General features: G+C 37.9%; 1 protein-coding gene across 4 annotated transcripts in view; it reads left to right on the top strand.

Moving 5' to 3' along the window:
- ZNF407 (zinc finger protein 407) overlaps positions 1-27266 on the top strand; it is a 481488-nt gene that overhangs the window by 178524 nt on the left and 275698 nt on the right. For all 4 annotated transcript variants that reach the window (XM_050941753.1, XM_050941754.1, XM_050941756.1 and 1 more), the window contains exon 4: positions 19730-19804. In XM_050941753.1, the coding sequence (XP_050797710.1) occupies positions 19730-19804 (75 nt within the window). The remainder of the gene's footprint in view (positions 1-19729; positions 19805-27266) is intronic.

Below are 27266 nucleotides of genomic sequence, written 5' to 3'. Positions count from 1 at the left end.
TCAGCATCCTCAGCTGATGCCAGATCTAGGATACAATTAGACAGCTATCATTATAAATGCTTTTGGACATCCCTCATTAGCCAAATGCCAGATGAGGAAGAATGGGTTTTGATTGAGTCTTGGTATCTAGATCATGTACACAATGGTATTACCAACATTTTTCTACTTGCTCTTTGAAAGGCAGTGTTGGTTTAATTTCAGAGGTATTTGGGAAAAGTAAAACCTCTGTTTTTTAAAAATAAAAATGTTTCCTATTTAATTATTGAAAGAATGGAATAGTTATTTTTAATATCTTAGACTTATTCCTGGAATGCAGTGCATGTTTTTACAACACTACTTTGTTGAAAGATGGGGATATAGGAGAGATGGAGGAAGGAACATTCTGCTACAGTTTATTTAACGGGAAAGAGGCAGAGCTCTTTGGATACAACAAAACATAAAAGACTTGTGTTGGAGGGAGTTTGTAAATGAAGTTTACTAGGAACCTGAGAATACTGGGTAGAATTCACTTACCAGACTCTTGCCAGTGAACTAAGGTTGTGTGTCACTCCTTCTTTCTCTGGCAGAAAGCCCTGGAGGGCAGGGACAAAGTGATGCAATCTACCTGCAATTCCTGCTCTGCTGAAGGTCCTGTCCTGGGTTCAGGAAGAGTGCAGCTGTGTGGTGAATCAGTGCATCTCTCAAGTAGCCACAGCTGATGGGGCACTAGATGCTAATGAGAGCTTCATATGATTTTGAAAGTTGCCCTTCTCAGGTGGAATCCCCAAAGGAAAGATGCTGCTTGTCATCGTAGGCACCTGAATTCCCCCTTTAGCAGAGTTGCCATGTTTGTAATGGAGATGTGATTTGCAACACAGTCTGCAAGTGAGAATTTGGCCTTGTAGAGGAGCGGACTCACCCCTGCGGCTCCTCCTGCTGGTGACTCCTGGAATTAGCTCTTTCCAGCTCCGGAGCACCCTCTGCAGGCCAGTGATCCGCCTGTCCTCTGGCCCCCATGTCCCTCCCTGGATCCAGTACCCTCTTACATGTGGTGCTGCCCCCTGGCAGTAACTTCTTTCTCTCAGGGTCTCCCCTCCGTGGGAAACCCCCAACCCACTTATCCAACCTTGCCTCAGTACTGACAGTCACCGTCTAGCCCCACACCCTGGGGCAGACTGCAGTATCAGCCTACTCATGACTGGCAAGGAGGGTTTGGACCTGCTGCTGTGGCCTACCCCTGGGCTGCCCTCTGCAACCCCCAGTACCTGTTGGTCTTCTGCTAGGTCGCAGCCTGGGGCTTTCCAGGCTGGAGCTCCCCCAGCTTATCTGCCTTTCCCCAGCCCTGCTTCACTCAGGTATCCTGTGTCCAGCTCCCTGCAGCCAGGCCCATCTCCCTCTATAGCTAGAGAGAGACCCTATGTCTGCCTGGGCTTCTCTGCCTTTATAGGGCCAGCGAGTCTGTTTGGAGCATGGCCCCAGCTGCAGCCACTTCCCTCAATCAGCCCAGCCTAAAAGCTGCTTTCTACAGCCACAGCCCCCTTCTAGGGCTGTTTTTAACCCTTCAGGGCAGGAGCAGGGGTCCACCCCGCTACAGGCCTCCAGTCTCTAAGTAAATAGGATCACACCATCTTAGCTTCTAGATAAAATTACTTAAGCTGTTTATTCAACAAAGTCTAGGGTTTAGGAGATGCTTATGAATAAGTACAACAGGCTCTCTCCTCTGGCATTCTGGGTTTAAGTTGCTAGTGAAAATGTAAAGGGTCTCAGTTGAGACAGTACTTAAGAGCATAACAAAATGTCCTTACAGTTTGTCACAGTCTTTGCTCAAGCAAGCCTGGTAGTAAAAGGGAAGTACTAGTTCCAAATTTTGAGGTTCTTTGGGAGAGCTATATTGGGGGGCTTGCACAGTGCCTGTTTATACAACATTTGATTGAAGACAGTGATGTTCATCCTTTACTTTCATGAGCCTTAAGTTTACTTGGAAATTAATAAAATCTGTAAATTCTAAGCAGGCTGCTTTAATGTATTGCTTGAAACATAATATGCATTTTTAGCATAGATGATGCTAAATTCCCAATAAGTTGTCAGTGTTTTTAAGATATGTGAAATTCTCTAATGGGTATTCATTCAGGTAATTCCAGTGGCAATAACTCCTACATTCTGAAAGGGTTGTGAAAGGAATTTCACACTATTTTTGTCTTTACCTGGAATATCTTGTTTACTTTCATACTATATATTGTGTATATTTTTTCTGTTTGTTTCTTAGAAAAATATCCTTGTTTGGAATTATGCTTTTCATGCTTGTAAGCTGACCAGAATGGGATATAACACTGAAAATTCTCCAAATGCTAGGGAGCAGGGAATAGTAGAGTCAAGTATATAGCACTGTGACTTTGTTCCTTGCTACAACCCCTGTCTATCAGTACTTTCTGGAGGTAGTTGCAATGTTAGGACTTATTTTGGGGATGACTTCTGCAACATTATGTAGGCAGAAGGCGTCGTATAATGAGCTTGAAATGGACATATAATAAGCTATTTTGGATCAAGTTACACAAAATCATTCGTTATGAACACAAGTATCTTGTCATTATCAGCAGACACATGTCCATTTCATATTGCGGAGGAATGTGCAAGGTCAAAGAGGCAGAAAAGCATGATAAGGAGACCTGGCATGAACAACCGAATTCCACTGATGCATGAACACCAACACACAGGCACACAAATATACTTATGCAAAAAGAAAATAGCTCTTTGGCAGATCTGATTCACACTTAAGTGGCTAATTGCTCAAACTGACACTGACCTTGGCAGCATTACAAAGATAACATGTTTTTTAAAGGATGGATTATTCTTGAACAATTTCTCCAGTGTATTAGGCATGGATCTTTTTTTTTCAGTCGCAGGCATACAGGTCCAATTTTTTTATTCCCCACACATTCCTGGCCAATACAATGAGAAATCTGCTTTCCATGTATGTTAACAGTGCCTCTCTGTTCTCCTTCTGTGAAGAACAACAGGTAGGATATGGTATTGACATAGGTCTGAATAGTTTCACACCTATTTCTATTTTTGTAGGATTGCCTTTGGAAGCTCCTGTGCTGTAGGTCAGCTCATGATCAGTGACTTTCTGCCATGACTGTTCCATTTCTTGGGGATTTTAAATGGAAAATTTAGGATGCTCCCCTTTTCTTATCATCTTAAGTATATAGTAGCATGACTAGAAAAGGATAGGTTAAGGAACCAGCTTTAAAGAAGTTCTAGTTCAAGGGACTGGATGTCTCAGGGGATTAGTCATTGCATACAGATCCTGTCACCTCCAGACTGCCTGTTCAAACCCAGCTCAACTTGATACTGACCAAAAGTTATCATCATCTGTAAAAAGTTTGTTGTCCTTATCCGAATAAGTCTCAGTAGTACAAAACCACACTGGCATTACTCTTTGTAGTCACAGTGGGGAAGATTTAAGATTGAAAGGGTATAGAGAGTGAACTTTACTTAAAAAAAGAAAATAAAAACACCCAGGGGAAGGTAACGGAATACTGGGAATTACAGACCAGTGAGCCTAAGTTAAATACCAGGTAAATTGAAATTTAGAATTAAAAATAGAACTATAAAACACATAGATGATAATGATATAATAGGCAAAGCCAGCATGACTTCTGCAAAGAAAATCTCTCTATTATAAATATGTAACTGTGTAAACAAAATAATGGACTTAGGAGAATCAGTGAACGTTACTTGTTTGGACAAAGTCCAATCTTTGACAAAGTCCGTTACAAGATGCTGGTAAAGAAACCAGGTAGTTTTAGATGAAGAGGTAAAGTTCTGCTGTGGATTAGAAACTGGGTAAGAGAGAGCAAATAATTTTTAACATAGCAAAAGATTAACTGTGAGGTGTCCCCAAACCTGTATTAGGCCCATTGCTTTTAATATACATGAGCAAAAATTTTGCACAGTTTTTTCTTTTTAAATAAACTGTCAGCAGCAGAATGAGATCTATATGCTGAGCCATTGATCATTATGCCAAAGCAATTCACCTGTATTACACTATGGAAACAGCAGCATAATGTCCACTGATCTAGCTGTATCTTTGCTGATAAATAAGGTACAAAGTGGACCATCCATATTAAGCTTTTGACAGTTACTTTACTCCTGACAGTCAAAAGAAGGGAATTCCTTTTGCCTATATTAGCAGTTTTCTCTTGGTTACATACCCAGTGCAGATGCCAACATGCAATTGTGTATTTTGGAGGTTCTTTTAGATGAGCAGATTATAAAGAAGATATTCATCTGACTGCATAGGGAAATTGTCTAAAAAATGAAAGTGTGTGTGAAATAGTGATGACTAAATGCATTTTTTTACTAGAATGTTGAATCTCTTTTGTTTAAATTCCTTTCCTATTAGGAGAAAAATGCAAAATAGAACATTGATATTGGGAATAAAGTGTTATGTAATGGATTGCATTTGTGTGTGTGCGTGTTTACAAGAAGAGATTCCACTAAACAGTGTGTATTATTTAGGGCCAATCCTTGACAAATGGCAAAAAACCCATTTGACATCAGTGGGAGCAGAATCCTCCTTTTTATAGTAGTTTGTGGATACAAAACATAATGAATATTAACAGACCAAATGGGTAGCCAACAAAAGAGGCAGTCAGAATAATATGAAAGAAACAAAAATTGTCTGAAGGTCACCCTACATGCAAATGGTTTTCATCTAAACGTAATTAAGATAAGCATATACACAGGGTAATTTTAGTGTTCAAGTTAATAGGGCTTCTAATCTTGCTGCATTTTTATCCTCATTTTAAAAAAGTCACCTGGGTTTATTTAGAAAAAGATCGGATATGAAGCTGAAAAATAACTAGCTCATCTAGTTGTCCTTCACTCGTTTGTGAAATAAAGAAAAAATACATTTTGTAGCCCTATCCTGCAAGGACCTATGTGCCCTCAATTTTTATTGAAGGGAGCTCAGCAACCTGTTGAAGGTACTCAGCATCTCTCAGGATTGAGCCCTTTGCTGAGATAGTTTTTTCTATCTCTTAAACTGTATTTAAGACCATATTTAATTAATGTTTGTAAAGAAGAGTGCATGTAAGAAAATTTCCAAACATTTGTTTCTGTAATCAAAGTTATTTTGTTTTGTACAGCGTTAAAATAATGTCCATGCTCAGCAACATTTTTAAGGTTCCTACTCTCTTGCCCCTTAAATTAGGGCCTGATCCTGCAAGATACTGGGTGTTCACAACTCTTTCATGGGTGTTGAGGGCAATCCATACCACCTTAGAGGTTCTCAGCCCTTTCTAGATCATTACCCTAAATACCAATATTTTGAACACTGCAATCATGGGAAATTTCAAAATGGAGTTCAACAAAAGAGAACACGTTGTTTCTGCTTGGGCTGGCGGGGGTAGGGAGAGGGAGAAATGAGTATCATGAGTAGTTATACCAAAATAAAAAGGTGCATTTTGGGGTGGAATTTCTGTATAAAACGGTATCAAGTTTAATGGCTTATAACATTGCATGAATTTGTCAAAACTAATCAGCTGGATTGCTACACAATGAATACTGAAAATGTTCTGTTTTTAAGGCTTATAACTGCCTACAGGCACTCAGAACTCAAAATGTTATTTGATGATATCAGAATGCTAATGAAATTATTATTAATAGCACATATATTAATCTTAATGATATATGTAAATATGAGCAAATGTAAAGCTATGTTAAAACCAAAGAGATTATTTTCCTGGTGAAAGGAAACCTTGGGTTAAACTCCAGTAATCAAGTATAAAACTCTTTGTTATAAATATCTCAAAATAAGAAATTTCCTGATAGAGTTTGAAAATATTCATTATGACTATGGTAACTCAGGATTTGTTGTTGCTTTTTTTTTTTGTTAGGGTAAGATTTTTTAAAATACAAATGAATTTATTTGTTTTAAATAGCAGGAAAGAGATGGCCACTGACATTCATATGTATGTTTGAGTAAAAAAGAAGTAAATAAAGATTTTTCTTGATTATCATGGTTTTAATACATTCCTGTTTAATAAGTATGCTTTTTTTAGTGTTTTTAATTTACGTCCATTGTGGATTCATTTGGATAGTAACTGAATTTAACTAGTTTGTGATTTTATTTTTGTTTATGCTTGCCACTGTTTAGGTTAATAAAATAAAGAAAGAAGCCCCACTCCCATAAAATAAAAGTTGTAAATTTTAGTCTTAAATATGTTTGTTAATGAGGTTTAAAATGTTGCTTTTGTGTTGGTGGTGGTCATGTTTCTTTGTTTGTTTTTTTGTAATAGCAGGATATTTTCTAGTAAGGCAGGGGATTTGTATCTAGAGAGTGTAGAAATTTGTTATTCCATACTTGCAGTCATAAACAGAACATTAGATTTTTATAGTAACATCTACCATTAAAAAACATTTCATTTTGCCAGTATGATATGAGCTTTACAATGCAGTGAAAGAGAAAGAAAGAGAACGTTATTATATATGAGAATTTCATGGCATGTTACCTGTTGAGGGCCCTGTAGAGTCAGAAGCATAGTACAGTGACTTCTTGACAAAGTGACAGACAGTAGCAGCCTTAGTGTCACTCTATATTATCACCGCCTGCTAGCTGGAAGCACTCCCTGAAGCCGGTCTAGGTTGCATAGTCCTAGATGAGGTCTTCATGGGTGCTGACCATAAAAAGTTCATCAAAGTAATGAGGCGAGGCGAGAGCTTGGCGCTCATGGGCAGAGCTCAGCACCAAGGAGTGTGAACTGACTCCAGCTGTGACAATAAAACAGCAGGTGGCTGCTGTCATTAGGGGTGGCAGATGAGGCAGGGGACTAACATTCAGCCCACAAAACTCTCATTTGTTAGCCATCGCCACTGTACCATGCAAAATAGCTTCCATCTCAGTCAATTTTACTTTGCAAAATATTACACACTCGCCATAAGAAAATTAGAGCCTTGGGTTTACAGGTTCCTTTGATCTTATTATCACAGAATTGTGCACTGTCAGGTTAACTGGCAAACTGGGCTCTTTTTTCCCCATGAAGAGCAATTTGAAGGTTTTTACAATAATTTTATAATATAGCATTTTCACCCAGCCATTTGTTTCCTGCTTAGTATTTAGGAGTCTTTTCTTTGTAATTGTTATAAAATCAGCTCCCCATCTCCATGCATTCTATATCTGCTATTTGCTGCTTACAGAATCAACTTCTTGACCATGCTATAAAAATCATATGGTTACCAAATGACTTTCTACCTCTGAGTCCTTAGTAAGAGCAGTACATAAAAATCTAGACATTTTATCCAATTAGTCATGGTTGTTGGTGTCTTTGTTAATCTCAGGAATGAAGCTGATCATGAAAATTCTGATTTTTTTATTTTCGTTTTGTTCTCTACATTGGAACAGGAAGTGGATTATTGTTATAATTCTTGCAGGGAGTGCCTTAAAGTATTTTGAACCTGAGGCCTATCTATATTGACAACTATATGGAACTGTGAGTTCAGATTCTCACAGGGACAAATTGGTCCTTCATTTTTCATTGATTTCAGTGGATACGTTCCATATAATTTACTGTATATGAGTCTTTCACATGCGACCATAAAATGAGGGCATATTATCCAAAAAGAGGTTCACCTACATATACAAAATTGAGCAAACAATAACATGCTTACATTTGCATGCTCCACTACCTTGATTGGGAATGCCTGTAGGTATCGTGAATGCAAGTGAACAGTTAGACATGTAAATGAACAATTTATATGTGCAAATATCTCAATAGTAAGTGAATTTTCACTGGATGTGTGTTCAAACACAATTAGTGTGCCTTTAAAAAAAAACAAACAAAAAAATCCAACCTTAACATCACATGGAATTTTTCATGACAGTTTGGGTTTACTTCTTGGAGTCTTAGACCAAAATTTCCATTTCACCCATTATAGTCCTCTGTTATAGTGTGTTGGTGCTCTACACCTCTGAAACAACTGCATTTCAGAGGTGCTCTGTTTGAATGGTTTGTAAAACACTTTTGTATACTTAAAACATAATTCACTGAACAAAATGTAAATTATTATAATTATTTGATCAAAATCTTGAAATTCCCTAGAAATGTCAGCATTGCAGTCCAAGAGAAAAAAAAGTATTTCTTTTAAAAGGACAACTTCTATATAACTTAACTCAGAGAAAGCTGAGGGACAGGAAACTGCATTGGCGTGGTAAAGAGAAATTATTAGAAGCAGAAGGGGCAGCAACAGTGACTGAACCTGTTGTCAGCAGCTAAGATATAAGAAGGAAGAGACATAGGCCGTCTTCTCCAATGCCTCCCTCCCATTCTTGCTACTACATTTTAAAATTTAATTTGCTCTATTTTAACTTGCTGAAGACAAAACCATACTCTTTAAAGTGTATGATAAAGACTTAAACTGGGTACACTTACGAGCCATGTGTCTGGTAACATCTGGGAATGGAAATGGCACCATTGATTAAGAAAGATCAGTCCACTGGTCAAGTACCAGGTTTCCCATCAGCTAAGTCCATGTCTGCCTACTGGCTAAAGAATATGTGTGCCTTGCCCTGAATACTAAAATCTACCAAATCAGATGGTGGTGGACTGCAAGGAAGAATGAATAACAGAGCTCTGTGCCTTTTACCAGTTCTGCCATGTCAACTGTACAAAGAATTCAATCCTGAGAATAGGCACCAATACTATTCTGTCCAATGCCAACTTCCAGGACTGGTGGTCTCTGAGATAGTCATGTCACTGGCCATTTATGGCTTAACATCAACACAGTGAATTTTATCAAGAAATGGAGTGAAAGACAGTGCAGGATATGGAGTCTGAGTGTAATGCACCCATCTTGATCTGGCTACTTGAAAGGGTAGTAATTCTTTCTTCAGTAATGCAGCTTCACTTCTCCTGGTCCTTGTGGCATACTAGAGGAGCCTCTAGAGAATATATTAGAATATTCTAGCCTGGATGTAAAAAGGCATGAATAGCTTTGGCTTAGTTTGCAAGAAATGGATGAACTGACAATAATGATGAGAGGTACCTTGGGCCAGCACTGTCCCTGGAGGGTGTAAGAGCAGGCTTGGAACCTATAAACTGCAAAGATTACAAACTTCTCTGTCAAAGTGCTGATAATGGGAGTACAGTAAAAGCTGTGTTGTCCAGCACTTTACCAACTGGAAAGCTCTATATATTTCTGATCTTCATTGAAAGTCCAGTTTATAATCCAGTTGGTTTTGGGGTGGCAGGCTCCTTAACTGGCTGTGCGTGGCTCCCCGGAAGCAGTGACATGTCTCTGCTGCTCCTAGACGGAAGAATGGCCACGGGAGCGCTGTGCGCTGTGCCCTATCCCGAGCACTGGCTGTGGCCTGTGGAAGCTGTGGTGGTGGCGCCTGTGGGCACAGGCAGTGCGCAGAGCCACCTAGCTGCGCCTCCGCCTAGGAGCAGCAGGAACATGTTGCCACTTGCAGGGAGACGCCCACGGTGAGTGCTGCCTGGATCCAGCACTCCAAAACCCCACCTGCACCCCAATCCCCTGCCCCGAGCCCCCTTCCACACCCAAACTCCCTCCTAGAGCCTGTGCCCCGCACCCCCTCCCACTCCTCAACCCCCATTCCTGAACCCCTCCTGCACCCAAACTCCCTCCCTGTTAGTTAACTGGAATTTTTGACTTTCTGGCAACCCCCATTCTCCCAATAAAGTTTTTACTGTAATGACCCTTCCTGATAATTCTTTGACAGGCATCTTCACCTACAATTGTCTACCTGGATCTTAAGCCAGCTATTTCTCACAAAGGAACCTCTCACCCAGGCACTGGGGTGGCACGGAGACTATAGAGATGGTTATGGATGTGAGTGCCTGTTAAAGATGGCTTTGGAAGGGATGATTCTGATGAAGAGGAACCAAACCTAATAGAAAAGCACTATGTGAAGTGGCATAGGCACAAGCCTCTCTGCTTGATTTTTCTTCTTCATCAATTTTTTACAGTTTGTGAGGAACAGGAAATTCTGGGATTCTCATGACCTAGTGCCCTGGGCTAATGTTCTGTATTAGCAGAAAAGAATATTTTTCATATGATTGAAAGGACAGCAAGCATCCCAATGTGAAACTGCCAAATGAAAGGCACCATCTGTTTAGGTATTGAATTCCGGTTTGGGGAAAGAGTGCTCATTTTTGAAGAAAGAGATTGAGACTTAGAGCATTACTAGTGAGACAAGTGAGAGGACAAAATTACTCATACATTTTGGGTGAAATCCTGACCCTTGGGAGTTTCACCACTGACCTCAATGGGGCCAGGATTCCACCCAAAATGTATGACTAATTTTGTCCTCTCACCTGTCTTGCTAGTAATGCCATTCTGTGTCTCAGTGAGTGAAGAAGAGAGGTAGGTGAATAATGCCATTCTAACACATCCCTTTTAAATAGGTCCTACTGTAGAATAGAGATAGGAATGTAGAGGATGGAATTGAATGAAAATAAACCTCTAATTAAGTTTCATGGTAAAGTTTTGGGTCACATTGCCTAAGCTGATGACTTTTGTTGCCAACTACATTAGCCTCTTTGCTGTCGACAGGGGGAACCAGATCACCGTTGTATGGCGTTGGACATTTTGGGGGAGGGAGGGAGTGTGTTGGGAGACAGGGAATCTTGTGGGCTGTGAAATCTGTAGACCAACTGTTTGTTCAGGTTGCAAATACCTGAAAATCTTGGTTTATTTTGAGAGTACTGAGAGACCCTTGTTTAGCATGACAAACAGTCATGTTCTCAGGTATTGTCAGTTTTTTGTATGTTGATGATAATCTGTTCTTGATGCAAGGCACTCTGTGAAACTAAGCCTAAGGTTGCATTTCACAATTTATGAAAACAGGTTCTGTGTTGTGGTAGATTGGGAGGGTTATAGCACTGATACAAAATGCATTGTTTTTTTAGTTCTTTGTGCAGCTGTTAGATTACCAAACACCTGTTAGAGGTGAGAGTATACAGATGTTTGACAGCCAGTGAAAAATAATAGAACATGTGATTCTTTTGGCTTAGAAGCAATTTGGTAAGGTGTGTTTTGAAATGTAATTACATAGCTGTGCTGCCTACTGTTATCACTTAACATTCATTAACTTCTCTGAATATTGAAACAAACTTATCTTGTAATGGTGCTAATTTTGTCATATGTTTGCAAAGTGGATACTTGACAGAATGAACACCTTTTGACTTCAAAATTTTTGCCACTATTCAGCTCTTTTTAACATGCTCACTAAGCAAGTAAAGTAAGTGGGGAGATGTTTAGTATTTTTTTTAACTAAAATAAGCAGGTGAGTAATGTACTGTAAATAAGCTTCTACTCATTGGTCTACAGAAATTTTCAACTTTAAGAACAAAAATAAGATAAAATAATGTATTACATTTTTATTTTGTATTGCAAGAAATGCCCACTGAGTTCAACATTTTCTTCAAGTGGCTTGTTGTTTTTAGTAATGATGCATGAACACCTTCAGTTTCATTGCCAAACATAGGTGTTTGGGGAAAATTAAAAGGCACATGTTCCCTAAAATTGATTGCATTGTGTTTGTTTTTTGTCTGACCTGTTTCACAGGTCATTAATTTTTAGTTAGCTTGTTCATTAGATATATTTTCCTGTGAATAATATTAGAGTTCTCCTAATTCCAGTGAAATTCTAAGGAAAAAAATAAAACTTTGAAACTCTGTATCATTCATTTTAGATGTCATAGTTACAGCAAAGAAAGATCCACTTTTTTTTAAATTTTAAAGTAAATTTTGTTGTAAATCTCATTAAGCTGGCTAATGTTTGCCTTGGCTTCAACAATAGATTGTATTCTGTAGTGTCCTGAAATAGCAGACATGACCTTCTGATTGTGGTTATCATAATGCCATGAAATGGATAATGCTTTGGGCTCTGCTTTATTGTTCTTATGGATGTGCATCCCAAAGTTTACTGTGGGTGTTTTTTACATGGCCCAAAGTATGTTTCATATGCATGACACTCTGCTTTGTCATTGATCAAAATCTGCATTCGCATACTAATCTACAATAGTGTTTTATTGTACAAGCTCTTCCAGATACTGTGGGACATGTCATAACATTTTCAAAAGTGTCTAAGGGGCTTAGGTGCTAAGCCCAACTTCAAAAGGGACATGGGCTCATTGCTTTCTCAAGCAGCTTTCTACCTCCTTTTAGGAGGTGCAGTATGGGTTTCCTCAGAACTGGTCTCTATGTACGAGGAACAATGGAGCCCTGTTCCAGTTAGCTAGCCACCTTTCCCTTGTATCTAACTATAGAAGCTCCTGCTTATTATGCGTAGCTCTCTTCTTTAATAGTGGTATCATTATCTGGATTTGGATTCTGTATATCTTCCCATTACCAGTTGCTGAATGGGCAAACCATTCAGGGAATTCTTACTCACAGACCAGCTGATGCACAGCAATTGAGAGATGTTTGCTTTCCACTCTCCTTTTCTCTGCTTAAGACTCTTATACCAGAAGAAGTGGAAGGAGACAATCCTGCCTATCACCACCACTTTATGGCCATGCAACTAATAATTCTTTTACATCTTGAGCAACACAGATTGGTGATAGAAAGACAGCAACTGAAACATGTTGAGAGACCATTTGGATGAGAGACATAGGAATATGCAGGAACAACAGAGCTGATTGATTGATAGTGTGCAATTCATCCATAATGATCTGTCTGATATAGACAGTAAATTATTCTGTAGATTGATGTAGGTCATTGAACAGCACGTTGACAATCCCGTGTCCATAATTATGTTCAAACGGGGTCAGGATCAGTGACAGATATGCCACATAGGTATACCCAGGGCATGAGATGTACAGAGAATTATTGCTCCAATGTTGCCATATTTCGACTTGTTCCACACGTGCACCCAGCTTCATTCAAGGAACCTTTACAAAGAAAACAGAAAAAATAGGAGGGTAGATTTCTAGAAGATAAGGTTGTAGTTTGCTCAGCTGATTATTATGTATCAATTTATAATGCATTTCCTAAAATTCTGCTTTTTTGGACTTAATTCAATAATAATAAGTCTCTAATGAATGGATAGCTCTATTGTAGTGTTGTAAGGGCCTGTACGCCCATTCACAATTTTCTGGTCTTTGTCACAGACTAAGTCCCACGAGTGGGGGTGCTGCTGGGAGATGAGAAGAGGGTGGGAGGGAGAAATGTGAGTACTTGTTAATTAATAGCATCCTCTCTGGCTAACTAAGGCACAGCATTGACAGTTTCCAGAGTTAGTCTTATTGAGTCACCATACTGGTTTTTTTAAGGGGCTTTAGGGATAGGTGATTGTGTACATTTGATCTCTTAAAATATTGAGGTCACCTGCGTTTCCCCCTGCCCCAAGGCTTGAGAACCTGAGCTCCAGGCCCAACTGAATGTCAAAGCAAAGTCTACACAGCTACCTATAGCATGCTAGTGCAAGCCCTGCTGGCATATGTCTGTGGACCTGGGCTGGGAGGCTTGGTTCCGGATGCAATGTAGAGATACCCATAAGAGCCAAACTATCCTGTTATAAAGACCCAACTGTGAGGTGAGTCAGCATAAAAACCCGGCTTTTCCGTCTAAGGATCTAGAACCTGACATTCTGTCACGGGAGGCCTGCAGCCTTTCAGATCAGTGGATATCTTCCACAACAAACTCAACCCTGCCAGATATTTCACTTTTAAATTGAGTCCCTTGTGTATAGTCCTGTAAGAGAGTTGTTGGCAATCCAGCATGGACCCTTCAAAGTCAGCAAACAGTCATGAAATTCCCAGGATTTTAGACTTGTGCTGCGTGGAAAAAGACAGCTTATTTGTATAAAACCTTTGCCTCCTGATCAGTTTTACAAATTTCTGTACGGTGTTGTGTTGTCTTAAATTGACCTACTGAATAGGCCATCCTGCCATAGAGGCAAGATTTGTGACCTTTGGCAGCAATGATCTGCGTGGTTTAGTGAATTAAGCACTCAGAACCAAAGATTCACCAAAATTAGATCTGTAAAATTTGAACATGCAGTGATTTATATGTGCAAAACTCTATTTTGGTGCACACAGCAGCTAATTGCATGCACACATTTATATGTGTAGAAACACGTTTTATTAAACCGAGTCAGATACTTGTGGGTTATAATCTTCCTTGTAAAACTTGACTGTTTGAGTTCCATTTAGTAGTTGTCACAGCAGCTAGCATGAAACCACTGTGAAAGTTTTGGAACTAGTGCTTTTAGGGTTAGACCCTGGCCCCTTCACCCAACGTGTGACCATCTAACTGGTCTCCACATCCAGGGGTGGAGGAGGCAAAGTGCCAGAGGACACCTTCTTAACAGACTCTTATGTCACAGCTCTATGCTCTCATGTAAGAAAACTCTACATAATAAATAAATAAAATATATTAAGCCCGCCTACCCCGGTAGTTTTTAACTTCCACATGTAAATCCATAGTATCTTATTTGTTGTAACAATATTATTAAACATTAAATTAGCTTGCCTAGTAGGACTGCCACCTTAGCTTGCCTAGTAGGACTGCCACCTATCTGGGTTTTTACCTGGACAGTCTGGTTTTTGGCTTCTGTGCCATTTAGGGTTGCCAGGTGCCCAGTTTTTGACCAGAAAGTCCAGTTGTGATGTACTGACCAGACAGCAAAAGTCTGTTTATTGTGGGACAAGGGGAGGAATCAGGTCATTAACCCGTGTTGGCCCCTGCTCAGCCAGAGTCGCCTCCTACCTGCATGCAGGCTCTTTGTCAGGTTGCAGCAGGTCCTGTCCCAGCCCCGGAACAGAGCGAGCCCAGATGGGCTGGGGGAGGTAGATGGAGATAATCCAGCAAGTGACTGGGGAGGGGAGGAGGAGCGAACAGTGAGAGAGGGAACTTGAGGGCAAGAGGTGGAGCATGGGTGTGCCTTGTGAGAAGAGGCAGAGAAGGGGGTTGGGTTTTGAGGGAAGAGGTGGAGCAGGGGTGGAGCCTCAGGGGTCTGGCTACCAGCATTTAGAAAGGTGCCAACTCTATTTCCTAACTATTGTATAAAAATCCCATTCACTTCTGGTCTTATCAAAACAAAAGCAATATTTCATTGATCATAAAAAGATAAGTAAAGTGGCAGTACATTTCCTAACTTTTTTACAACATATATAATACTTAAGAAATCAAATTACATCATTGATATAACTTTTTAAAATTTAACTTATAGAAACTTAAGTAGAATAATAGATCACGACTCCTTTCCTGACACTTTAATACTTTCTATTTATGCATTAATTGTAACTATCTAAGCTTTCATGTATAAATGATCGATGTCAATCTTTAATTCACTTCACTCCCTCAGTGTCATACAAGTCTTTAATAAAAGAAGGTTTTTAAAAAATATATAATATTTGTGTTAACTTGCAACAGAAATTATTCATGCCTGATCTATAGTGCTATCAGTCTAATGGTGCATAGCCCTTGTGAGATCATATATAAAAGCCTGCCACACTAGCTTGCATGCCATCTTTAATTCATTCCTTGTAATGAACTTTTTTGGGGGGGGGCGCACAGGTCTGTGGAATGTTTTGCCACCAATTCCACATGACCAGACAAATGCCACAGAAAGTGTTTTGTGAGCATTGTGGTTAGTCCCTTACTCTTAATTTCTTGCTTAGTCCATGAAATCATGCTTGCTTTTGGACTGGTGAGCTTCCTTTCCTTGAGTTCAGTGGTCCATGCAACTGCTCTTTAAAGAAGTTGGTTCTGCTCAAGCAGCTGACTGGTAAGCCCAGGTACCATTAGCAGTGTTGTCAAACCAAATCATTCAAAAATCATAGGGCAGGCCCCCCAAAATCATGAGATGTTAAAAAGCAACAAATCTGCTTTCTTATTGGACTTCTGATTTTTGAGACTGTTTCACATTTTCAAGCATCTCTCCTCAACCATGAGGGCTAGAAATTCACATTTTTGTTTTAATTAAGTGAAAGCTAAGATTTTTCAAGTCATCACTTGGTTCCAGAAGCTGAGATTTTGAGAAAAATACGAAATATGATGTAATAACATTGCTGGAGCCCTTGGTGACTGCCTCCCATGACAGTGGACTTAATATATGGAGATATACCTATCTCAGAGCTGGAAGGGACCCTGAAAGGTCATTGAGTCCTGCCACCCTTGCCTTCATTAGTAGGACCAAATACTGATTTCTTTTCCCCCAGATTTCTAAGTGGCCCCCTCAAAGATTGAACTCACAACTCTGGGTTTAGCAGGCTAATGCTCAAACCACTGAGCTATCCCTCCTCCTCTTAGTCTAGGCTTTTCTCAAAAATCTATAGCTGTTGTACTTCTGAAGCCCAGAGTCATTTTGACATAGAGGCTGAGTTCTAGAAAAAATAATGTTTTGCCTTAAGTAAGTGTCTTTGTATTTATTATGTTGTGTACAATTATTGTTCATGTATTTAATTTCTTTTAAAAATGGCAACATTATCATTTAAGGCCTGATCCTGCAAACTGTTGAACACTACCTGAGGTATGGTGAATGCCCTTAGCTCCCCCGGAAGCACGCAACATGTCTCGGGAAGCACTGAGCTTTTCAGTATCCATCCCTTTTGCATTATATTTGAAAGGGAACCTGATGGCAGTTCCTGAAACACGTACAATGGCAGTTTTCATCTTTGTTTTACCATTTTGTCTGTGCTATGGAAAAGCAGCAGAATGGTTACTCAAACCTGAAGCATTGCAGATATTCATCTGTTTACGTGAGATCAGTTATTATACAGCATTAGAAATAAGACCTTTTTCCCCTTCTTCCTTGCCTGTTTGATTTTCACATGCAGCTTTTTCTTTATTTCCATTACAGAAATGGGCAGAGTAGTACATTTTTGTTTTTCATTTGGAACTCTCCAGTGCCCAGATTCTGATGAAAAAGTTTCCTAGGGAAATATTGCATAAGAGATTGAGATTTTTACATTCAGTATACTATAACGACACGTTGCCATGTAAATAACAAACTGTGCTCCCCCTCTACACTTTGATTATTGTGTAGCTCTTACACATTGGTATCTTAGTTTTTATTTTTCCTCTAGAAAATTGAGAAGATGGAAGTTTCTGATTAAAAATAAGAATATTATTAATTTAAAATGTGTTATATACTTACAGCAATGTCAAAATGACTCTGCTTTCTGCCCAAAAACAACAGTAGTAAATTTGGAATGTCTTGTACTGTTGGAACATAGGATTTTATGTCAGTACAATTATTTTCCTTATGTACAGTAATTCTGATGACATTTGCATAGTAATAATCATAATAGTATGATAGATTATTCAGGTTTCTGAAGATTGTGGTGTCCATACTTATTAATCCCATATGAAAAAAAAAAAAAAGAGTCCCTGGTATTTTTAACGTCTTCTTATAAAAATAATGAAGTCACTATCATTTTAAAAAGACAGAATTATATTCTTACACCCTGAAGGCTTCACAAAAACGAGATTCTCTGTAATAATGTGAAAGTGCCCAAAGTAGATCAGACATGGAGAAGATACATTAACATATTTGTAAAGGAAAAGTACTCTTTCTTGGCTTTTGTGGCTCATATATGCCATAATGCTACAGTGTTTTACAGTCCTTGCATTGTCCATTAGTGCAAACATGTCCAGATGAATTCAGCGTTTAATGTTAAAAATCTTATAACATGCCAGTTTGATTTGTAGCCCTTCATATCACAGAATGCTAATTAAAAGCATATTTTTGCATATGTCATGCCTTTCATGTACATATGCAAATAGATTCTATTGCCTTTCAGCTATTAGTAATTAACTTTATGAAGGACAGCTGTAATACATAATTAACAAAAATGTTTGCAAGCCCTCTTTCACACTGAAAGTTACAGCAGTAAAATTTTTGCTTATCAAGAGAACCATTTTAGTTTGAAGCTTCAGTCTGATATCTAAATTTTTAGAAGCAGTCACATGATATCCTTGAATTGATGTTAATGGTATTATCACCGGAAAAACGTTACTCAATAGGCTTCTATCTTTTTCATTACGTATGTCACCAGAATTAAATTACTGTCATTGAACTGCTTTGTGTTTGGTATAAGGCATAATGTTGGGTAATACATTCGTTGTTGTTGTTGTTGATGATGTCTTGGTGCCACTTGAGCAAAATTCCTGTGCACAATATAATCACAAACATTATCTCTCCATAGCCACAAAAAGAAATCCTAGCACTACAAATGCTATTATTTTTTTCACTATGTATCTCCTTAAATAATTAATATGTTGACGGTTGACCAAACACAACTAATGATTAAAGGCCTGATCCTGCTCTCCTTATTCATGCAGCATTCTTACTGAAGTCAATGGGACTACTCACATAAAGAAGGTGTCATGGTATAATTCCCCACTCTGAACCTTAGGATCCAAAAGATGGGGTACCAGCATGAATTCCTCTAAGCTCAACTACCAGCTTAGTACTTGTAGCGCTGCCACCAACCAGGAATTCCAGTGCCTGGTACACTCTGGTCCCCCCAAAACCTTGCCCAGGGACCCCCAAGACCTAGACCTTCTGGATCTTAACACAAGGAAAGTAAATCCTTTCCCTCACCGTTGCCTCTCCCAGGCTTCCCCTCCCTGGGTTACCCTGGAAGAGCACTGTGATTCAAACTCCTTGAATCTTAAAACAGAGAGGACAATTCACCTTCCTCCCTCCTTCTGTCTCCCCCTCCCAGACTCTCCCTGAGAGAGAAAGTAATCCTAACACCGAGAGAAAATTAACCTTTCTCTCCCTCTTCCCTCCTTTCTCCCCACCAATTTCCTGGTGGATCCAGACCTAGTCCCCTGGGGTCTCACCAGAATAAAAAAAAATCAGGTTCTTAAACAAGAAAAGCTTTTAATTAAAGAAAGAAAAACAGTAAAATTATCTTTGTAAATTTAAGATGGAATATGTTACATGGTCTTTCAGCTATAGACACTGGGAATACCCTCCCAGCCTAAGTATACAAGTACAAATTAAAATCCTTCCAGCCAAATACACCTTTGAACTCCTTCCAGCCAAATACACATTTGCAAATAAAGAAAACAAACATAAGCCTAACTCGCCTTATCTACCTAGTACTCACTATTCTGGACATATAAGAGAGTGTATCAAAGAGATTGGAGAGAAACCTGGTTGCATGTCTGGTCACTCTCAGAACCCAGAGAGAACAACAACCAAACACTAACAGCACACACACAAACTTCCCTCCCTCAAAGATTTGAAAGTATCCTGTCCCCTGATTGGTCCTCTGGTCAGGCTCACTGAACTTGTTAACCCTTTACAGGCAAAAGAGACATGAAGTACTCCTGTTCTATTAACCCTTAACTATCTGTTTATGACAGAAGGGTTGCAGGTTTTAAGGTTAAATAAATAGAAGGTTAGAGAATGTTATATAGGTAAAAATACATTTGTTTTTCAGTATATTACATAAAGTGTTTTTAAACTGCAGAGGGAATCAGGAACAAAATTGTTGCATATGTTGACAAGTGGTTTGTTTTTGTGATTGTTTTATTGTATATCTGTGTAGGAAAACCCCAAATTTGATGTAGATCTGTAAATTTATGTTGTTATGGTATAGACTTTCAAATTTAAAAGTAGGTTATGATATCTTGATCTAACAGTTAGCTGATTAGATTTCATCTTCTATAAAATATGCTTAAGTATGTGTTTAAAAAAATACCCCCACCCATTTTTACAAATAGTTTGGTAAAAACCAATTAAAATTAATCTTTTTTTTTTTTAGGGTGGCCTTTGTGATGAAAAAACACTTAAATACTCACTTACTGGGCAAGCATGGAGTTGGTACACCAAAAGAAAGGTAAAATACAGTATTTTGCTAGTTTACACAAATGTGTTCATGTATACTGCGAAAATCTTTTTAGATGTATTAACTACTCTAGTTTGGAGTCTATTAATATACAAAATACATACATTTATTTTATATAATATATAGGCATGATCCTGCATTCCTAGCCCACCCAAAATTCCCACTGGAGTTGTGTGCATAAGGTTTGGGGCTGGCTGTTTCTTATTCAGTGAAGCACTGAAGCAGTGCTTAATTTTCAACCTGTGCTTAAATCTCACTGACTTCAGTGGGAATTAAGACATACTTAAATGATTTGCTGACTGGGGACTCCATGGGTCTTATCGAATGCTCACTGAAGTCAATGGAAAGATTCCCGTAGACTCCAATGAGAGCTTGATCTAATTTTGTTTTTATTAGTATGGCCCAGGCAGTCATACTGGGCAAAACTTCAGTAGCTGTGTCTTGCCTTCCCAAAGACAGAACCAAAATTACACACAACCCATTTTTGTTTTTGAATTTGGTGCTTATAAGTTTATAAAATATTTTACATTTTGAAACAAAAAAATAGGCCCCCTTAGGTTTTGTTGATTCACTGGAGTCACAACCACAGAGATAAGTGTGGGATCTGGAGACAAAAATCCCCAAACCTTCTCAAAATTTTGCAAGTAGGGCCAGAGGTATTTGTTGTTAAGTTTGGCCCATCTCTAATTTCTATACATTTGTTCATTTACTCAAGTTTTTTATATGTTTTTGCAAGTTTTGTTTATAAAAGTGTATTCTTCCTCTTTTAAAATGTACCTAGAATGCTTCATATTTTTAAAATATCCTATCACTGAAACAGTACTATGTTTACTAGGTCATAAAATATCAGATTTTGCTCCTTATTTGCATCACAGCTAATCCCACTACATAGATTTAAAGACTTTTTTGGCAAATTGAAATTTAACTGTTTCTCAACTGCCAAAACAAAACAAAACAAAACATTTAGTGAGTTAAATAATGTTTAGTATTCACCAGTGTGAATGTTCCATACATACAGTATTCATCACTGTACAAGTGCAGTGAATCCCAGAATAGGTAAAATGTTTTATCATGGCAAGAAATGGAAAAGTTGTGTCTTTGCCATAATAAACAATATAAAAAGAGAGAAGAATCATGGCAAACAATATTTTAATTATTCAGTTTTTTTTACAATGAATAATGAAGAATGTCAAATATTTATTTTACAAAAATTGTTTTCAGGTATGTAATACCATTTAGTTAATATTTAAAAACCTTTAATAAAGAGCATACTCCATTGTCCTGGACAGATATAGATCTAAATTTTGGAAACATCATGGGAAAATGGAAAAATCATGGGAAAATGGGTAACTAACACCAGAATATTTTATGTTTTAAAGATGCCCTAAATATCTTTTTTTTTTGGTCACCGAATTCATAGCTGTGACATTCTTTAATTATAGAACTATTACTGTCTTGGAAGCTGCCATTTTGATTTACTTTTACTGACAGTCCCCCATATCTGTATTTTTAACTCAAAAGTCTCTTTTTCTTATTAGAATGTTAGTTATTTTTGTAAGTGTCGCAGGATTGTGAGCCATGCTACTTCTTCAGGCATTACCTGTGCACCTTGTTCATGATCAAAGAAGTGTTTTAAACCAAAAAGCATTCAAAACTTCGGATACAGATAGAGGAGTTCCTCTTCAGAAAAGGGAAAGTAAATGGTGGCTTCAGTACGGTAGTAAAAATTCCTTGGTACAATCAAAATACTTTCCTTTGGGCCTTATTCAGCTCCCATTAATGACACTAGAAATAGAAGTCGATTAGGCCCTTTTCCCCATGAATTTACCATACGTTACTTTTCAAATGACCTTAATATAGCATATTAAACTAACCGATCATCCTCTGGCATGCACATATGTTGTATATATGGATAGTGTGTATCTTTAACACTTTATCCCTTTTGGTGTTTAAGCCTTTTTGCAGAGTTTTCTCTTACCATTTGTTCAAGCAGAATTTTAGTTACAGCACTATTACATCAAAATTATTCAGATTTCCATTTTTTCTGGACTATAGCATAAGGGATGGAAGAAAAATTTATTACATTTATGTCAATCAGATATAAGTGGTACAAATTGTTAAATGAAAACTCTTAGTTTATATTTGGTATCTTTTTTGGTGGCACAGTGGAATTCTGAAAAATATTTTGCTCTTGTGGTTTATGTTTTCACAAGAAGCACTCTGTTCAAATATATCCTTCTACAAAGGGGTATTTACTGCCTATTCATCTGAAATACTGCATTGAAATAACTTATATTACCCTTGTGAATATGTGTACAATAAAATATACACACATCAGATCTCCAAATACACTATCTGTCCCTGAGAGGCACATTTTTAGTGTTCACCATCTCAAATGAATTCTTTAAACAATGGATGCTTTAATCTAAAACAGTTTGGTTTTTTTTAATCTGGAGCCCTCCTACATGCTCCTGTTTTCCCCCATCTTTTCCCACATTCCTCAAAGGCTTTTTGAACCATCAGCCAGTGTAGGGTTGCAAGAGAGTGACATGATGTGTTCCCACCTGTCACAGGCTTTAGCAAGCTGCTTTCACAGCACTCCAAGCCCTTGCTGCCCTGGAAGCAAAGAACCAAGCTCAGGACACTAACCCCAGTGTCCCACGTGGTAGCATACTCTGTTGCAGCTATTCCCCCTCCCCCGGCCAGCATAAACTAGTGATTTTTGAGTGACTTATTCTCTCTTCTTTTAAAATTCCTTATTTTGTCTTTGAATATTTCTTATTCATAATACTTTTTTATCTGGCATGTCCTCTTAATGTACAGCAACATCAAGTAGTAGTGGCAGGCCTATAACAGCTATATAATTTCCTAGTAGCAGTCCCTTGCTGGTGATGGGTAAGATTAAAGCAGTATAATCTAGTACAGTAAATTCCCAAAAAACACTCTCTCTCTTTCCACATTTCCCCTCACTTTATGAAGGAGTGTAATGTCTTTTAATGGCTTTAGGAACCAAAGAAACTCTTCATCAGCATGTTGAACCATCACTTTTGAGCATAACTGTTCTCTAAATTGAGTTACATAGTTTTCTTACCTATTTAAAATATTAATGCCTTGACTATAATTTTGCAAGCTTGCTATATTTTAATTTCTCTAGGACAATATAATCAGTTTATTCTTTATGTTTTGAGTTAGATTTTGCCCTCTGATACATTGCATATTTTAGCAAATACTAATAGAAGTTAGCTAAATAGGCTGTGACAATTAAATTAATAATGCATTTTGTTTGCAAGTGTTTAGTCTTCATGGTTTGACTGATATATGCAAAGATGGTAATTTATTAAAAGTAAATTCATGTAATTGTACTACAGAGTTTGATGGACCAAAAAAAGTGTTCAGCATGACTATCATCAAAAACAGAAAATTGAAATAAGTTCAAAAGGGTACATTGAAAAAAATGCTAAAATACTGTAAACACTGAGAAGTTAGTTCTTTTAACAAACTTCTGAACAAAGTATTTTTGATGACAATCACTGTGACAGTTCTGAGAAAAGGAAAACCTTTTGTAATCCATGTAGTGATGCCGGACTTCGGTAGCTTATTCTCTGCTACTTTACATCCTCCACAAGTATTAATCTTCAATATGATACACAAAATGAGGGTGTTTTAGAGGCAGTGCTCAGCATGTGCTCATGCAAATCAGGAAAGCAAGCATAATAAGTAAGGTTGTTCTTAAAACATTTTTATGTGGATCTTATTTGAAAGGGAAAAGATGTTTAAAAAGAGAAATTATCACAGAATTTAATGCAGTTAAAATCAGATAAGCTTATACTAAGGAGAATTATAGTGAAATGCTTATGTACTTCAACAAAAAGTACTGCCTAGACCATTATAGTGCATCACCAGAGAATAGCTAAATCAGAAGTTGAACATTTTTGTACAAAAAATTCTCTACTTTTTTTTTTTATTTTATTGGAACTATGATACTGATTTATTGTCAACTTGAATGTGCCTCAAAACTGGTATGTTATCTACCAAGTTCAAGGCCAGAACATATTTGGTAGTTCAGGGTCAGTAATCTTCATGGGACCTATAACTATATCTTATTGACAGGATAAATCTTTCGTTACACCTTTTATTATATGTTGTAGACAGTGTGGTCTGGTGGTGAGGGAAAAGACTAGCAATGATGGTGCTGAGTTCTAATTTGTGTTAAGTCACTGACACGCCAGCAGTGACATTATCATGCTGCAAAACTGGGCCAAAGAAGGATTTCACTGAAAAAATGTATCTCTAAGCTCACCTGTGTGTGTGTGTATGTGTGTGTGCGCGCGCACCCCATGAGCTAAAAGCCACTAGGACATTCATCATCTTAACCGACTTTTTAATTATGAAGCATGGCTCAGATTTAGAAATGCTTCATCTGAAGAGGTACACTGAACTGCCCTCCAGACATTTTTACAGAATGAGGGTAATTGCTGTATAGTATTTATTTTATAAATCTTGTAGAACATGGTAACTGTGATTTCATTGTTCACTAGAACTCTGTCTATTTAATCTATCCAGTACATTTTTTATAGTAGTATACTAATGAAAGAACATAACTAGTTGTGGTTGTATAATTATCTAGTCTACAAGGTGAATTTTAAGAAGTATCTTGACATACCTGAGTAATCCCATTGAGTTCAGTCGGATTGTTAACAGGCATAAAATTCCTCATGTGCAAGTGTTTTGCAAAATCTGGGTCACTGTTTTCAAGAATCTTTTGTAAGATTGTAAATATAAGGCTGTTCTTAGATTTTAAATATTTTGACATGTTTTAAAGTACTAGCCAGAACGCTATAATGGGAATGTTTGTGATAGGGATGAGGACAGTAGTTACCATTAAAAATCAACATTTATCCAAAGTTACTGCAGAAAGATCTCTGGGAAAACTCTGTTATTTTGTCTTGGAAGTGATGGGAAATACTGGGATATCACTCTGTGATAACTGGGGGGGGTGTGTAAATTTTGACTTGTAAATTGTACACAACTGATCGATATGTTGCCCTTTGCTGGCAGTATGCCCATAGTCTCTGAGGTAAAGATGCCATTACATTTGAGCTATTACAATCACTATCATCACTGGTGAACTTAGATATAGAGATCTCAATAGGGTGTTAATAAAAGACAAAGAAAGCTGCCAGTCTCTACAAGAAATGTGTCCCTCAGGAAATTAAAAATTGTATGCCATGGCATATTTGAGATGGCTAGCTGCGTCTATGGGTTTCAAATCATCTTCAGTTGAACTGAAAGACCATATCATGATTTCAACTTGAAAGCCTCTTAATAAACATCCTATAAATAAATTTACATTGCTATCTACTTGCAGTCTAAGTATCTCTGAGTTTTATTAAATAATGATGAAATATATACTTCAAAATGCTTTTATAAAAACCATAGCTTATCCTAGGTTAAAAACAGGAGGATCTCAGTTCTACTCTTCAGCACACTGTATGAGTCTATGCATTTTGGAAAATGAGCTACTAATACACATGTGCAGTAAGCGACATCCTAAAATATGCAAGAATATATGCTATTTCTTAGAGAGCATGATTAACCCTAAGAGGTAAACTTCCAAAATGATGAATGGAGTATTGGTAAAACAAAATAAAAACACAAAAGGAGTCATCCGACTAAAATCCCATGTATGGTTAGAAAAATTACCCCTTACTATTTTATAATTAAATGTCAATGACTTGACATGGGTATTTCTATTTTGGATCTAAAAGCAGAGATGAGTGAAGTGCTTCATCCAAAACCTTTTCTAATTCACTTAAAGAAACTGAAACCTCCACCTATTCCCTTTTTCTTTGGATGAAGACTCAGATCTCTTATTAAGTTTCTGATGCTGCTGCATAGCACTCTGTGGCTTTTTGGTTACATGGTAATTTAAGATTTGATCATTCATCCATTCAGACCAACATGCTTCCTCCTCAGTAACTAGTGGCAGACCTGATCCCTTAAAACATGTTAAAACTCATATTTGCATATTGTTGAATATACAATGCTGTACACGAAGGGAAAATCCATTCCTTATTGGTGCACTTGATCACATTATGACACCATTAAGCATAAGATTTTGATTGTCCTTATTGTAGCTTGCATGACAACCATTATTAATAGTTGTCAGAGAATTATGCTGTCATTTTTAGAAAACCAGCAAGAGCATCTCATTTAGTGTTGTTCTGAAAGATTCCCCACCGTGGGTATGGTTCATATGAATAACCAAGCAGCATTTTGGTAGCACCAGTTTCCAACAGGGGAGTTTCTGGATCCTGCCATCAAGCCTGCTACCACTTTCTGCTGCTCCTTGGCCAGACCTTATGTTAGAACTGGGTGAAATTTTCCAAATTTCCAATTTTAATTTAAAAACATTTTTGTGACAATTTTTGTTTTTTTTCAACTAGCTCTACTTTTAATAGTTTTCTTTGGGAGTAATGAAGACTCTCCCTAACTGAAGATGTCCTACTAGTGGGGGTGTGAGGAAGATGGAAGAGAGCCATGGAGCCTTCCCTGAAGAGTTGTCCTCTCCAGAAAAAAAGTCTCTTCTAGTTTCTCAATGAAGGTTCCTGCTTACTAGTATTATTAGGTTTATGATAGCAGGAAGGGAGAGAACTGAACTTTTGAGCAGTCATTAAAAATTCTAAGTTTGCCTGAAGGCTCATGTAAGCATACACAGTTTTGGATGCTTATCTGAGCAAAATATATTGAAGTTGGCCAACAAGTGGTATGAAAGCTTATCTTCACAAATGGATGGGTACAAATCAAAATTTTATCTAAAAGAACAGAGATTTTAGATTTTATAGACCTAAAAAAAATTATGTAAAACAAGCAGATTTCTTTTGCTCCCAGTTATTACTTGTTCTTCCCATTAAAAAATAGAAACTTATTAGTTTGGGGAAAAAAATCTGAATTTAGTCTATTATACTTGTCAGTTTGCAATTCAGACATGGTGTGCGGTATTTTGGAAAATCCAGTGTCTGGTTTCCATTCTTCCTTTTGAGAAGAACAAAGCTATATTTATCATGCAAACTCAATGATTCCCCAGTGAGCCTCTTAATTGATTTTAAGTATCATAACTAGGTGTAAGTGGTGTTTTGGACCAGGTTGCAGGCAGTCTTGCCTAATAGTTAGAGCAAGAGTCAGGTCTAGTGGTTGGAGCAGGCATGCAGGTTGTGGAACGAAACTGAGGGTAAGGATCAAGCAGGGAGGAAGAACATGGTGAAAGCAGAAGCAGAGGCAAGGGTGAGGCAGTAGCCAGAAGCAGAGCAGAAACCAGAAAGAAGGTTGGTGCAGGGTCCAATGTAGCCACAAAAAGTAATCATCTTGTTGCTTGGACAACTTCTTATGCCTCCTTTCTGGGTTAAATAGTGTGGTTGGACCATTTGGTGGAACTGGGCCATCCTCCAATCAG

The sequence above is a fragment of the Gopherus flavomarginatus genome, chromosome 2, assembly GCF_025201925.1.
Source record: "Gopherus flavomarginatus isolate rGopFla2 chromosome 2, rGopFla2.mat.asm, whole genome shotgun sequence".
Lineage (NCBI taxonomy): Eukaryota > Metazoa > Chordata > Testudines > Testudinidae > Gopherus > Gopherus flavomarginatus.
Note: the sequence above shows the minus strand (reverse complement) of the source record. Positions and strands in the feature narration are given on the sequence as shown.